General features: G+C 41.1%; 1 protein-coding gene across 2 annotated transcripts; it reads right to left on the minus strand.

The window, feature by feature from the left end:
- Window positions 1-6961: 6961 nt before the first annotated feature.
- On the minus strand, window positions 6962-14295 carry MTRES1 (mitochondrial transcription rescue factor 1). 2 transcript variants are annotated; one of them, XM_072141858.1, is made up of 4 exons: window positions 14143-14295; window positions 10911-11361; window positions 8631-8703; window positions 6962-7367 (listed from the first exon to the last, which is right to left on the minus strand). In XM_072141858.1, exons 2-4 carry the CDS (start codon window positions 11351-11353, stop codon window positions 7152-7154), a joined length of 732 nt encoding a protein of 243 aa, XP_071997959.1. In that variant the 5' UTR covers window positions 11354-11361; window positions 14143-14295; the 3' UTR covers window positions 6962-7151. The 2 variants fall into 2 exon arrangements, with proteins under 2 accessions (XP_071997959.1, XP_071997957.1); XM_072141856.1 differs by lacking the exon at window positions 14143-14295 and adding an exon at window positions 11446-11601.
- Between the last annotated feature and the right edge of the window lie 2559 nt (window positions 14296-16854).

Genomic DNA, 16854 nt, shown 5'->3' on the forward strand with positions numbered 1-16854 from the left:
AGGGCCCACGGCTGTCATCATTTAATATTTGCCCCACGCTTCCTGTAGACAGCAGCGGGCCCCCTGATGCAGTGCACAGGCCAGCTGTAGGACAGGAGTAGTGTACTCCTTGCTCATGGGCCACAATACCTCCAGTTTTAGGTCGATGTTTGGGGAATGCAAACTCACATTAACCTGCACCTGGTGTGAACTAGAGCTTGCAGTCCTCCAAGGCTCCTGACCCTTTCCTGCTCAGACTCTTCTTGTACACGAAATGGCATATATACGGGAAGGAAAAGGGAGGAGAGGTGTGTAGGGATACTATACTTCTATGTGCTCTGTCCCTTCTACTGAAGTCCTATGGGAAATGTAAGTATGTGGTATTTTATTGTATATGCTGCATATGTTTATACCTAAATTGTGTGTACTGTATGTGCTCATGTGTATATTGCATATGCTCTATATCAGGGGTCAGGAACCTTTTTGGCTGAGAGAGCCGTGAACGCCACATATTTTAAAATGTTATTCCTTAAGAGCCGTACCATATGCACATGCCCCAAGTAGATAGGTAGTCCCATTTTCACGGGTGCCCCTGCGATCTAGGTCTTCCCGAGTTCCTATAAAGACCGGCGGCTACCAGATATATAGATATAGCATATTTGGCAGTATATAGGCAGCGACAGCAAATGCCCCAAAGTAGATAGGTAGCCACAGCACACGCCCCCAGTATATAGATAGCCACAGCACATACTCCCATTAGATATGTAGCCCCAGCACATAATCCCAGTAGATAGGTAGCCGCAGCACATATTCCCAGTAGATAGTTAGCCACAGCACATGCCCCCAAGTAGATAGGTAGCCACAGCACATGCCCCCCCCAGTAGATAAGTAGTCACAGCAAAAAAAAACAAAAAGAATATTCACTTACCCAGGCCCAGACCCAGGCTTAGACGATGGCAGCAGTGGCACCTGGGTCGTACAAAGGACATAGGAGCAGTAACATCCCTGCCTGTGTCCAATGATCAGTCTAAGAGACACACATCAGCCATCACTATTTATTAAAGATCGGTCTGAGAGCCAAATGCAGCCAACAAAAGAGCCATATCTGGCTCCCGAGCCATAGGTTCCCTACCCCTGCTCTATATGTTCATGTGTATGCTACAATACAATGAAACTTTATTCCCGCGGGTCTGGGGCAGGAACTTCCGTTATGTGATGCTATGTACCTGAGGCTCCCGTGTGTCTGCTGTTCCCCGTCACTTCGGGGCACTCAGCCACCGCCCGACTGAGCTGATGGGCAGTCGACTCTTACCTTGTGGGTACTAGGACTGCCACATGGGCCACACTTGTCTCGAACCTGGGTGTGGAGGCAGCACAGACTCCCAGGTGTCAACTAGCTGCCACCTTAGGGAGAACGCTGGAACATCACATGAACTTGAATAAATTAAATAGGCTCCTTTTTCATAAAAATTTTTTGATTTTATTCAAGTCCTAGGATTTGAACCAGTATATCTACATAGTATATCTACATACATGTTTATAGAAAGACACAGTGGGGGGAATTTATTAAGACTGTTGAGGCAGACAGAGCCCAAGCGACTCTCGGCTTCCCCAGCTTTTAATTTATGCACGACTCTGTTGCAAGCCTCCTTATCATTCCCCATTTTAGACAGCGCTGTTTTAAAGCTATTTCATCTCATTGGTGCAATGTAGGATTTGGCCAGTAGAGCGACCATAGACATGGGTGAGGAGATTGCATTTGCAGATGAACTCTGCTGGCATATGGAGTCTTAAAGGTCATGAAGATTCTAGGTAAGGATTACACATGTTTGCGTGGGTTTTCTCTGGGTCCTCTGGTTTCCTCCCACATTCCAAAAAAACATACTGGTAGGTTGATTAGATTGTGAGCTCCATTGGGGACAGGGACCAATTTTGCAAGCTCTGTGCAGTGCTGCGTAATCTGTGTGCGCTATATAAATAAAGCAATTATTATTATTATTATTATTACTGGCGGTTTAAACATCTGCCTTAAAATTCCCCCTGACGGAGCTCCAGCGTTTTCATAGATTCGGACATGATCTCATCCAGGTCCAAACCTTGTCTTATACATTTTAATTCATGGCCATGAATAAGGAAAGCATTTTCCGAAACGCGTGGGAATCCAGGTGAGCTGACTATTACTTTTCCTTGTTTTTCCCGCTATAGAAGCTCTGGTGAATCACTAAACTATTCCCACTAATATAATATAATTCTGCAAGAGCGTACAATATGTTTAAAGGGACACTGACAGAACAATCATTCCAGCAGTGTTCCTGCCTGCTGTACTAAGCCACAACTGCATTGTGCATAACTGGAAGCTGGCATTCTTCCCACCTGATGATGAGAGAGTGCCAGCTTTCAGGCATGCGCAGAATAAAAAAGAAGCCAGTGCTGGACGAGATGTCATGCATTGCAAGCTCTAATGTAATTTATCTCTTTTTATTTTACAGGGAATTACCATTGTTTCGGCCCAGTGGATGCTTATTACAGCAGGGAGGAACACTCCTTGCTGTACTAAATGACTGCTGGAGCTATTTTTTTGTCAGTGGCCCTTTAATCGTGTTGGTCTTAAATAAACTGAACAAAAAAAAGAGGCTACTCATTTCCATAGGGAACTAAAGCACACCCACTTAAGGTGGTACAAACAAGCCGGCACCCACAGGGTAATAAACAATTGAACTTTATTAAATAGTTTTACATTTTAAAGTACAGGTCTCTGAATTCTTTTTTATAATATAATAACTTTTTAATGCTGTTGTTAACCAACAATAAAGTACCATTGATGTGACTTCTGTTGGTGCATGGATTTGCTGATGGCTTTGTAGTCTGGTTCATACATGGTGAGGTTAAGCTTCATGCAGGCATTGAGACTTCCATCCGTTAAACGTGACCTTATGTTAGTCATAATGTGCTTTAGATGTGAGAAAGACTGCTCACATGCATAAGTAGAGCCAAACATTGTCAGTACAGCAATATCCACACGCTGCAGTGTGTGGTATGTGACATGAAGTTGTTTCATTTCTCTCCACTTGTGTTTAGAAACCAGCCCTCTACATACAGGAACATCATACACAGTCCCCAGATGTATCATATACTGCCAACCATTCTAAAATAATGAACACCCCCATAAACACATGCAATACAGCAAAAATGATAAAGCCCCCTTCAGTGAGTGCCCCTTTCCTCCCATAAAACGTGGCCAATTTTAAAGTTATAAAACTAATACTTACCTCCAGGGATGCTGTGCCGGCCACTCGTCAGTGAAGTTGATTGCTGCTTCTAGCGGGTCTTCCTCCGGCAGCGTCTTCTTTGCAGGGACGCAGGCGCGTCCTCCTGCAGCACCTGTGTCCTGCACTAGATACGGCGCAACTGTGATGCGACGCTCTGTCCCCTAATTGCATCTGTGTCTTAAAGGCACATAACGCAATAACAATTTTTTTTTAATTGTATTTTTATTGAACCAATTTTTGATGGGCTCCCAAATAACCCACATTTAACATAGCAACACACCACCCCCACTCAGGGTCCTAGCATCTGTCGTCTGAGGCAAGATACTCATCTCGCCTCATGGCAGATGCTGCTGATGACTATATAACGGAATTATTATTATTAGAGAGGTATCAAGAGATTCTCATGATAAGGACATAGTTTTGCCCTTATACAAATCACTGGTCAGACCCCACATGGAATATTGGGTACAGTTTTGGGCACCAGTGTATAAGTAAAAAGTAGAACTAGAACACATGCAGAGCAGAACAACCAGAATTATTAGGTGAATGGGCTGGCTAGATTACAATGACACATGACAAAATTTGGGATTATTCAGTTTAGAAAAGAGACGGCTGAGGGGAGACCTCATTACAATGTACAAATACCTGACTGGGCATTACAAGGATCTCTGCAAAGATCTTTTTATACCCAGGCCTGTGACCAGGACAAGGGGGCATCCTCTACGCCTAGAGGAGAGGCGGTTCTACCATCACCATAGACAAAGGTTCTTTACTGTAAGAGCAGTGAGACTATGGAACTCTCTGCCGCTGGAGGTTGTTATGGCAGACTCCACGTACATGTTTAAGAAAGACCTGCAAGCTATCATGTTAAAAAGTTGAATTAATTTCTATAGAAAGAAAATAAAAATAAAGAACGATACGCGTTAGTTATCCTCCCGTCCAATATTATGTTGTATATATCTAAAAATAAATAAATTACTGTTTAATTAACCCTTAATGCTGCTGGGTAGCCCCCAGCAGTGTAATTGAAGCCATATGTTTATTAGTAGAGTTGCTTTAATCATAAAATCAACTTTTATATTTATGCAAATTAAGTGCTTTATGGGTGTTAGCTTCCAGGATCTCTGGCTATTAAACCTCTGTTTGTGAAGAGACTTACAGAAAACATCTGACCTCTTACATAACCCATGAGAAGAACTTTTGTTATTGACCAAAACTTCTTTTCTACCATCATTTGTAAATAAATTCTTTAAAAAAAATCTACCTATGATTTCAATTACAGACCTCTCTTTTTAAGTGGGAGAACTTGCACAATTGGTGGTTCACTAAATAGGATAGCTTTTGAAAGCTGATGATTAAAAATAATTAAAATTGGTTCTTTAAACTGGGTTCGATAGATACACACCCCACAATGGAACAATCTGGCCCTTCCTGAACTTGCTTCAATGCCCAACTGGAGGGTCAGAGGGGTGCATTATATGGGAAATATCTGTGAGGATAGCGTCCTTCACTTGTTCCATCAATTGAAAGAATTATATGCCCTACCAAACTCCTTTCATCTATTGTACCTCCAACTATGGCACGGCATAAATGCCCATTTCCCAAGGGTTCACTTGGTGGATAATTCTTTCCCCATCCCTCTCCTTTTATTACAGGCTCTGGGTAAAGCCCTTAGTTCTTGCATGTATTGTGAACTCCTGTTTTGTGAATGCTGGGAGAGCGAAATTGGCCCACTGACCGATTAGATGTAGAGAGAGCAATGTCCCACTCCTCAACTGGTCTCTCCTATTCTGCGGGATAGAATGTCACAGATCTACATTCTCCACCATCTGACAACCACCACAGTAAGGTTCCCAGACAGAACAAAGTCCAGCTCACTGTGATTTAGGTTTGATATATGCCACGAGATCACACTGTGGGTGGTGCACCTGTTTCCGCCCAGAGTCTGTGGACCAAAAGTATAGAGAAAACTAAGGTATGTTGATGTTACATGAATTTTATTTGCAATAAAGAAGAAGCCTACATGTGTGCTGAGTGCTGGATATCTTGGTTTTCTATGCACTAAGTGCTCTGGTACTTTTCTACACCTTCTTTGGTCCTGTCCTGTGGTCAAGGGGTACTGGGAGCAAGTCTGTTCTACAGGATGGGAGTAGCGGCCCCTGAGAACCCTAAGATATGCCTACTCCAAGTGGACCCGGAATTGTTTTATTATACCACAGACCGTGTTTTTCTTACCAAAGACCTGTACTGTGCCAGGAAAATGGTGTCCAGAATCTGGATGCCGGCCCACCCACCAGTAGTATCTTTATTATAGTCTCTGCCATCTTCATTGTACATTATAATGGGAGTTGGACCCCGAGGCGGCAGTGCCCGGTTGTTCAGCCTCTTGCCTCAGGTAGCACAACCTGCAGCAATATGGGGGCAGAATTAGGGGTGCTGTCACTTTCGACAAAACAGAACCTGGCACTTAACTGTGTCTCTTAACACCCAATATCAGCATGGGTGTGAGAAATGCCATGGAGAACCCACTTTACCCGATATGTTACTAGTGGATGACACCGTTCCACAGCTCGTCTCAGGCAGCAGAGAGTTTAGGTTCAACCCTGGATATGTTCAGAAAATGAGCTTTGTGATTGACAGTGTTCAAAACATTTTTGGAAAAACTGGCAGGGGACTGATTATTTTAATGTGAGCCAGAAGGAGCTGAAAGGACATCAGTTTAGTGATGGTAGATGTGTCCTAGTAAGGAGTTTGTGAGGAACATCGTTCCCCGGGACTTCTTTTATTTTAACTATTTGCTGCAAATGCGGAAATATAGTTATAAAAAAGTTATGCAAATTACCCTGCAGCTATGCCACCCTAGTGCCTCAGGGAGCCTAGTAATTTAATGTATGCACACCCCCATAACGATAGCAGCCCCTAGTGCTACAGAGGGGGTTCATACATTAAAATACCAGGCTCCCTGAGGCACTAGGGTGACATAGCCTGAGCTGCCCAGGCTAATTTGCATAACTCTTAGAACTCTATATTTCCGCGGCATATAGAGTTATAATAAAATACCTCCTGATGTTACTTCTGAACTTCTTACTAGGACACATCTACCATCACTAAACTGATGGTAGTTGTCCTTTAAGTGAGCATGTCAGATGAATTATATCTATGATTAGATTGCTGAGTAGAAGAACATAAACACACCGGTGAAGGAATGCCTTAGTGACCACAGATAGTCAAGCCTGTTGACCACCAGCAAGTTCAGTGTGAAACTCTGTGCCCTGGTGGACTTTTACAGATCAAATGTAGAATCACAGAACTGAACTCAGCATGTCCACTCAGTTCAGAGATTTGAGGATTGCCAGGGAAATCCTGCAAGAGCACATAGTGAGTTTCTAATCCCAAACTCACTTTTGTGTAGCAACAAGCGTTAGACCTGCTTAGAAAACACTGCCATACAAGATTAAATAGTATAACACATGCAATTTCTCTTGTCTTTTTTTTTAAACCATGTTGAATTCCAGGAATTTGGGTGCATCAAACTTTAGTGGAGGAGGGAAATAAAACAAGCTAACATTGCTTTTAATTTCAAAATCTGCATCAGAAATGCCTCATTGTTTTTAGGGATAGACAGTATTTGATATTCAGCATACAAACCTACAACAACAAAAAAAATGGAGACCCAAGGAGCAAGATGCATTCACATTAACATACAAACAAAATATTTTGTTGTTATAATATATTTATGAAAACAAAGACATGATCTGAACAGTATCGGAAATCTAGAAAGACCATTCAAAACCAAGAAACAAACTCTTGCAGAAACCTTTGAATCCTGCCTCCCAAACACCATGCATGGCTATATATTTGATGGTCTTTTAGTCAAGTCTATTCTTTTCCATGATGTGTTGATCATTTCTCCGAGTCAGTTGTGTGCGTGCTAGTTGTTTTTGGAGCCTCGACAACCTTTGAAACAGTCAGCTTTTTCCATCGTCTAAGAAGAACTTTGAATTTATCTGTTGAAGTTTTATCTTTAAGCACATCTTTCAATATAGTTCTCATCACAGTTACAGATCCTGCATCCCGGTTTTCTTCAACAATTAAGTCCAAAATGTCTCCAACTTTTACCTGAAAATAATAAAAAAAAATAATATAATATATATATATATATATTATATATAATTCCATATTTTAATAAGATGTGGTTGTATATTTTTTGAATGGACAGCACATGACTGCACTACTTTTTAATGAATCAGTACCATTATTTCAATGTCCTATGCCTTAGATCCATTAAAAAAAGCAGAGTATGACCTAGTCTGAACTTTTTTTCATGGATCACTCAGACTTACAGGGGTATTCTCATCTGGGCATTTACATTCAGTTTCATTAATCTGCCATATATAAAAATTTCTTCAATTGGATGTTGTTAAAAAAATGTTCCTGTGTGAAGATAATTTCTCATAAATGTAGCCATGTTGTCCCTTAGAAACGAGATGGCTTCCTCGGATACGACCACCACAAACTCTGGCAGCCGTGGCCAGATATGAGCTATTGAGCCCTGCCCGACTTACTGGATTCAGCGTTCAATACCACAGGACGGCTGTAGGACCTGCAGCAACTCCCCGGACATTTTATATACAAAAACCTTTTGTGTCTTTATGCAATCACTCCAGCAGAGGTGGCCATATCCAGGGACACAGTCTTGTTTCTAAGGGACCATATGACTACATTAATGAGAAATTATCTTCACACAGGAACATTTTTTAATAACATCTAATTGAAGAAATGTATATACATGGCAGATTAATGAAACTGAATGTGAATGCCCAGATGAGAATACCCCTTTAAGTTGATCTGTAAAAAATGGAAGCCAGACTGAAGAAAAATGCTTTTTTTTCCTGTTGCAAAGTTGCAGCACATTTATTTGCAGGTAGTTTTAGGCCGGCTTCAGACAAGCAGTAATGATCACAGCATGTCAGTTCAGTTCATTGCTTAGTACAGGCAGCAAGTTTGATTGATCAAACTCTGTCATGTGAATGACCAGTAGACACTTGGCATTATACTTGCATCAGCTTGGTCTTGTTCATGTCCCTTCATCCATATGGATTCCTGGACACAAATATAGTGACATTACCAACTTTGCAGGGACACAGAGGATAATTATATGATCCACCAGACTTCTGAGAGCCCCCAATCATTACAAAAACAGAGGTCTTCAAGCGTCCCATGTACATAAAATGGAGCTGTGCACTCCTAAGGAGCATTAAAGGTTCTTCAAGGTCCCCATTGCTTTGTGGGGTCCCTGTTGGGACTGGTGTATTGTTCAAACTAAAATTAAACTAAATACAGGATTCACAACAGGCTTTAGAGTATAAAACCAGTACCTACCGCTCTGCTTTTCTTCCAAAGTTTCTCTCCATTAAGCCGTAGCTTACCATCATAGAAGGCTTCCTCAATTTTGCTTTAAAAAAAAAAAAAAAGTTATTTAATTTTACAGCTGTCATATCCTACTTTAGATTTAGCTGCACTCTACACACTATCCCACGATTAGAATTTATTGTTGATTCCTCAAAAGGGACGATAGAGCCCATGTACTAGAGCTCAGACAAAAACAATCAACAAAATCTGTCCACAGGCTATCCTCGTATAAAAAGAGGCATAGATTGGATTTTAACAGGGCTTTAAGGTCAAGGTTACCGGCGGACCCCTGTTTGTATCCCGCATATGTCGTGTGCAGGTAGCCTAAGACGAACGAGAAAGTTTGTCCAACTCCATGCATGGGGTCTGGGGTATTTACCAGCCTAAATGTATTACAACTGAAATGAACAGAAATTATTCTCATAGACTGTAAGCTTTCGCGGGCCCTCATTCCTATAGTTTCATAAGACTATGTTATTACTCTTTTAGGTCTTATTTTATTTGTATATGTTCCCCCACAATCTGTAAAGTGCCACAGAATTTGATGGTGGTGTATAAATAAAGATTATTTTTTATATGCCGAGTTCAGGTGAAATAATCTGTGTTTGGCTATATTCACACTGCCGTTGCCCACCCGTACCGTACCGTAGCGGGCAACGGCAGTGCACGGGGAGAGGAGGAGGAGGTGAGCGCAGCTCACCCCCGCCCCTCTCCATAGAGATACGTGGCGCACGGCGCCGTATTACGGGAAAAGATAGGACAGATAATATCTTTTTCCCGGGTACGGAGCCGCACGTTTGCTGCACCGTACCGCTCCTGTAGGGCGCCGTGTGCCCATTGCTGTCTATGGAGGACGTATATCGGCCGTATATACGTCGGCCGTATATACGCCCTCCATACAGTAGTGTGAATGTAGCCTTTGGGTCAGTGGCAGACACATCATCCTAATAATATTTCATATGGATGTCCAGGAATAACCATGATGGATTTTCCATAGGATGTATCAGTATGTAATATCTGATCACAGGAGGATGCCACCTGGCCCCAACAATAAGCAGTGTTCAGCCCTTTATAAACCCATAACACAAAGCAGAAAGAAGTTGGCTCTGCAGTGGCCGATAGCTACAAATTGTTTTACATTCTATAGGAGTCACACTGCTTCCAGCCACAGGAGACAGCGTGGAGCCAAGCGCTAAACCCATTTGCATTATTCACAGGCCTCAATATTGACAATATTGACAAATGGCATGAGGCAGTGAAGGGCTGTTTGGCCTCTACATGGTGATTAAAGCTGTCCTTCCCTTAAATGGAGCCTAATGGAACAACAGAATCGCTAGTGCTGAAACATTTACTGGGGAACCAGCATGGGGAAAGGGGCATTCCCATTTCAGCAACTTCATTTTATTGTTTGTATAATGAAAATGTATCCAATTTTTCAATATACTTTCTGTATTAGCTTAGTGGTTAACATTACAGCCTTGCAGGGTACCTGGGTTCTAGTCCCAGGGTCAAGAACTGCAAAGAGTTTGTATGTTCTCTCCGTGTTTGGGTGGGTTTCCTCCGGGTCCTCCACTTTCCTCCCACTCTCCAAAACATACTGGTAGTTTGATTGTGAGCTCCATTGGGGACAGGGACCGATTTGGCAAGCTCTCTGCAGCGCTCCGTAATCTGTGTGCGCTATATAAATAAAGAATTATTATTATTAATTCATTTCTAGATTTCTGCTTGCTGTCATACTAAAGGAAGCTTCTATATTTACTTCCAGAGAACAGAAATCTTCACAGCTCATTATATCACAGAGAGTAATCAGAGATGTGTGATATAACAAGCCAAGCACCTGTGTGACCATAGACAGATTTCTATCCACCGGAAGTAAACATGGAAGCTTTGTATAGAAAGACAGCAAGCAGAGATCTAGAAAACTGCAATGAATTGATACAGAAAGTATATCGGAAAATTTGATAAAATTTCATTATTCAAACAAAAATATATATTTGCTGAAATGAGAACACCCCTTTAAGCTTTGTGTGAAAATATAAGCATTCTATCAATCACAGACAAATGATAACCTCCACCCTGTTCTACTTCATGGTTAAGGAGGGGTTCATAGTCAGTAATAAGTGGCTGCTATAGAACTAATGGATTTGAGACCAAGGTAAGATTTGATGTCTGTCCTCTTATAATGAAGGCTAGCAAATAAAGTACGACTTTGGTGATAAATAATATGAAAGACCACACCGTAGCACTTACTTTCGTGACATGTCTAAGCCAGCAGTGAGCACAACATCAAAGCGAAATGACTGCACAGATTTTTCTATATCTTTATAGTCCTTTGGTGTGGTGGGGTCTTCCACTGGCTCATCTTCATAATCACTAACTTCTAGCTCAGTTCCTTCTTCATCCTCCTCATCTTTTTGAGATGCATTTGTCTTGTTATGTTTTTGATTCTTTTTACCTTTATGTCTCACAGAATACAGAAACAGTTTCACAGGAGAAGTGGTCAAAAATCCATTGGAGTTGGAGTGAAGTAAACCAGTGATCGGCTTTCTGGAGTCTATACAGTTTGATAGATGTCTGCAATGTGTCCAATAAGGAAAACCCTGAGCAAAGCTGTATGTACCTGGTCTCTGACAAATTCTTGAATAAAAGTAAAGGTTTCGGAGGGCTCTGATGGACAGTCTGATTCCAGTCATTACATAACCTGTCAGGAAGAATACAATAAATCAATAATTGCATAAAATGTTAAAGGAGTTTTCCAATCACAAAAAAACAAACATGTACCTACCCTCCTCCGGCGCTCCTGCACCGTGGTCCTTTGGTGCCATGCTTGATACAGGCGCGGCACAAGCAACCGGAGCGCCAGAGGAGGTACGTACATGTTCATTTTTTGTGCTGCCCCTTGCTATTTTGCTTGATCTCTGACAACCACTTTAAGCTGCATAGCCCCTAATACACACAGGTATTTTAGTAAACAGATATGCCTTCTAAATATAAGTACTGACAAACAGCATGCAAGCTCATGAGGTCAACTTTCCAAGAAGTCATAAGACTTTTATGCTGCACTAGATGCACTGATCTACAAGCACAGTACACCACGATAAAATAGGTCATCATAGTAGATGAAAGAACAGGTTAACCAACAGCTGAAACACTCCCAGGTTTCAAACTACCCAAAGCAACATGAACACAATGATGTTTTGCAGAAAGGCTCATCGATTATTGTTCTAGGCTACCTGCATATGATGTGTGCAATTCATGTCCCCATTTTCACATTGTGTACAAAAACACACACAAAATATAAATAATTAGAAATGATCATTAATATTTCCCAATAACATATCCCCCACTACACTATAAAAAACATTGCCACAGTTGCCCGTTTGCCAGACTATACATATTATATATCAAAATGCACACTTGGGAATTCATTTATTATAGTAATTGTGCTTTAATTTGAAAACTGAAAAAAATATATACTACGCATTACAAAAAAAAAAAAAAACTTTTTCTCTAAGATTTGTAACATAAAATGAAACATAAAAAAAAAAACAAAAAAAAAAAAAAACATTAGCTCCCTTACCGACGTGTGACATAATAGTGCCTCACATAATGGCTGCCACTGTATGGAGAGGGCTAACTGGCATATTGCAGGAAACATCCACCGGTAACACCAACAGTCGGTGCAAGAACCGATTGCGGATATTAGCCATGTAAATGCCGGCAAAGCTGGGCATGTGGGGATCGTCATATGGTATTCAATCACCTCCCCCTGTGAGGTAATCAAGGGGGGGCGGGGGGGGGGGGGGTTTGTTACTATGACAACCTTGGGTCATACAAAGACCAGAGTCTCCTTTTATCCCATATACTGCCATACTGTAGTATGGCAATATATGGTAGGATCAATCCGGTAGTCTGAAAAATATTTATATTAAAAAAATTTTTAAAAAAATGTAAAACCTAAAAACATCTGGAATGTGAAGAATAGTGTTCTGCACTTAAATGGTCCTGTGTTCAATGTTTTTATTCTATTCTTCACTTTGCAGATGTGTGCGCACATCGCCTAACTTATCTGAAGACACGCGCGAACACCGGCAAAGTGAAGAATAGTGTTATTTCAATGTGTTCTTACAAGGAAAACATCTGTAATGTGTTATTCTGCACTGTTCTTTTAATGTGTTCTTTCAGTGAAAAAATGCTCGGGTCTCCCATTGACTTTAATGGGGTTCGTTATTCGAGACGAGCACTCGAGCATCGGGAAAAGTTCATATCAAATAACGAGCACCCAAGCATTTTAGTGCTCGCTCATCTCTAGTAAGGACGCATCCAAAAATATAATTCCTTGAGTTTCACCCGTAAACTAGAGCCCAAAGCCAAAAATGCTACTTTTTTACCATTTTGAAAAATATAAAAAATATCGATAAAAAGGTTGTACAGTCGGAAAAAAAATGACACTACACAAAGCTGCATACATTGACGTCCGAAAAAGTTATTAGTGCCAGAAGATGGCAAAACGAAGATTTTTTTTTTTTTTTTAACAAAACCTATATAAATTTGGTATTCATCGCACCGACCAACAGAAAAAAAGTAGACATGTCATTTGGGGTGCAGAGTGAAAGCCATAAAATACAAACTCCCATAACAGAAAATTGTGTTCCCCTCCACCAAATATTTAAAAAAGCTACATTGTAGAAGACTAGAGAGTCACTCCCCCCCCCCCCCTTGTTGTTCTTCCTATCACATCCCACATTGGTACACCAGAAAGCAGTTACAAGGGAGAGGGCAAAGGTGAAATCATGCCACAAAATGAAGGCTGTTTCGTGCTCGCAGCACTTCTTCTGGCTTTAGAAGTGCTGCAAGTGCAAAACGGATGCCTCTTGATTTTGTTGCAGGACTTCACCTTTTCCCTTCCCCTGTACCTGCTTTCTGATGTACCAATAGAGACCGTTATACAAAGAACAACGAGGGGGCCTTTCTAGTCTTTGACATTGCACATTTGAAGGACTAGACTTGGGAAATTGAGCACCACTCCAGTTGATAAGCAGTTGTTGAAGTAAGTATTGAGGCATTGAGTGACTGTAGGAAGCAGTAGCAATCACAATCTTTGCAGTTTTGGCTTGTATCAAAAAGCTGGTTGAGAATGTACAGTCGCACCATTCACTCCCATTTCTAGAAATGACATGGCTCTGCTATGTTCAGGGGTCTCATACAGAATTATAGGCGGTGCACAAGGTCTCACTCCATTCAGTTGACAAGGGTCCATTCTAGTATTCAGTGAGGGACCGACTTATCAGGAGCACATGGTAAAGTGGTGATGATAAAGTGGTGATAAAGCACAGTGCAGACCTAAGGAACGCTCAGCTCTCAATGTGAGGCAGTAATAAATAGCCTTATGTAATGCACACTCTGCTGTCATAGTAGGGACAAGTGTCAGCAGCCGCGGCCATGCGGGGATATGTCTGGCAGCTGACAGGCCAGCACTCACCTGAGCGCTCGGGTACAACCCCAAGCAGAGCGCACACTTTCCTAAGTGTTGACCTCTCTGCAGCTCTGCATCCCAAGCCTCTTTCTGGAGCCCCTTCCTGTTCCGCTCTCAAGCCTCTACCCTTCACTGCACGGGCATGCTCGAGTGCGCCACCTGCTGCAGTCACGTATTACTACAGCCTGGCTCTCCCTTCAGGGTCAAGTTTACTTCATTATCAAATCCTCTCTGTGGAAACTGATGCTACACGGAAGCTCTCACCTGCCCGCATTCAGTTCACCTTCACATGCTTCCGTTTCAGGATTTAGAGGGAATAACCGGGTTTAGAGTAAATACTGGAAATGTGATACAAGCTCAAAATATATAAGCTGTACTTCATACAATAGCCATTAGATGGCAACATTACCGTATTTTTGAATAATTAATCCATTGAGGTCGGTAAGTAGGATCTAATAGTCCATTGTGACTTGATAAACGTTCCAATCTAATGCAGGTTCACTTTACATGTATCAAGTCACTTGTACCACTTTAAGGCTGCATTCACACGACTGTTAGAGGGACTTATTACGAATGCAAGCTTGCGGTTGTACATACATTTGCCATAGACGGCAGTGGGCGCACGGAGAGATACAGTACAATACCGCTCCGTATACGGGAAAAAGATAGGACATTCCCTATATGTACGCCGTGCATTTCTATGGAGAAGAGAGGGGTCACCTCTCATCCTATCCATGGAGCTGGACGTCTGCCAGACTGGTTACATTCGTGTAATTTCACCCTATGTTATTATAATGTAATTATGTTATTGTGTAGGACACCTGAGGTCCATGTCTGATTTATATGACCAAACAACCAGGGCCAGATTAACCCAGATTAACCACTGGGGCATTTTTAGTTAATTTTCGTACGTGGCAGTTTATGGGCCGTAACTTCTTTTTTTTTTTTGCATGCTGCCTTAAATTTACCATATTTTTGCTACAATTTTACAGATATGAAGTGTATGTGTGTGGGGGACACACACACAAGATTTCTTGTCTGCTTAGGGTACCAAAATGCCTCATCCCAACCCTGCCCCAGTAGATAGTATATACAGCCACACCCCCCAGTAGATAGTATATACAGCCACACCCCCTAGTAGATAGTATATACAACCAAACACCCCAGTAGATAGTATATACAGCCACACCCCCAGTAGATAGTATAAACAACCAGATCCCACCGGTAGATAGTAAATGCAGCCAGACCCCCTTAGTAGATGCTATATACAGCCAGATCCCCCCTTGTAGATAGTAAGTACTGCTAGAAACCCTCCAGTATATAATATATACTGCTCACCCTATATACTCCCAGACACCCCCATAGATAGTATAAACTGACAGTACCCCCAAAGATAGCTTTACAAATGATAGGGGACATATACAAATAAAATAAGAAATTACAGAGTACACACAGTTATATGGAACAACAGGATTTGCGTGCAAGAGCTTACATTCTATTAGGATGAGGGGGTGACACAAGTGGTTCAGGGGCTTATATAATGGTCCAGCCATTCTTTATAAGGGAACAGAATAAAATAATTTAATAAATAAAAATGCTTCCGCTTAAACCAGCCATCAGCCACAGACAGAGGAGTACACCGGATGGGCTAGTGAAGAGTGAGTTGAAGTTTCATGTAGTGGAAAGTGATAGGCCTGCCTACAGATATGAGTTTTAAGAGCAGGTTTTAAACTTTGGAGGTAGGGTATTATTCAGAGAACTGGAGCAGTCTGGGAGAAGTCCTGTAGACATGCATGAGAAGTTCAAATTGAGGTAGAGAATAATCTAAGATCAGTGGCAGACCAAAGAGCATGTGTTGGGCGATATATTGTTTTTTTGTACTGGATTTTTTACTCTTTTTTTTTTCCGGTGTTCTCGGTATAGCCTAATAATCATGTTATCTTTATTCTATGGGTCAATAGGATTACGTGGATACTAGATATTTTTTCTTACGTTTTACTAAATTTCCCCATCTTCCAACTCATATAACATTTTAGAGTACATATATTTTTTCATCAGTTTTGATCAGTTTTTATTGCTTTTTTTGTGGGATAAAATAGGTAAAAATCATAATTCATCAAGCGGGTTCAATAATGATCTTTTATAATTCTACGGATCGTTATGGAGGCGGTAATGCTACATATGTCGGGATTTAGACTTTTTTTTTTTGCGTTATATGTCTCTCATATGTTTATGGGGCTTATGGGCATTTTTATTAACCCCTTAAGGACGCAGCCATTTTACAGCTTAAGGCTCAGCCCGATTTTTTGGATTCTGACTTGCTTCGCTTTATATGGTTATAACTTTTGAACACTGTTACTTATCAAAACGATTCTGAGATTGTTTTTTCCCCACATGTTGTACTTCATTTTAGTGGTAAATTTTGGCAGATAAGTTTTGCGTTTATTTACAAAAAAAAGAAAATGTGATGAATTTTTTGAAAAATTTGCCATTTTCGAAATTCTAAATCATCACGTTTTCAGGCAGATAGATTTAGCAGCTAAATAAGTTGCTGAATAACATTTCCCATTTGTCTACTTTACATTTTCATAATTTCTGAAATATCTGGATAATTTATTTTGACGTCACGCGGCTTGCAAATAGAATATCGCTTTTCCGGATTTTCAGAATTGACTATTTTGGGGATAAATACAGTTTTGAATGAAATTTTACATATTT

The sequence above is a fragment of the Engystomops pustulosus genome, chromosome 3 (assembly GCF_040894005.1).
Source record: "Engystomops pustulosus chromosome 3, aEngPut4.maternal, whole genome shotgun sequence".
NCBI classification, from domain to species: Eukaryota; Metazoa; Chordata; class Amphibia; order Anura; family Leptodactylidae; genus Engystomops; species Engystomops pustulosus.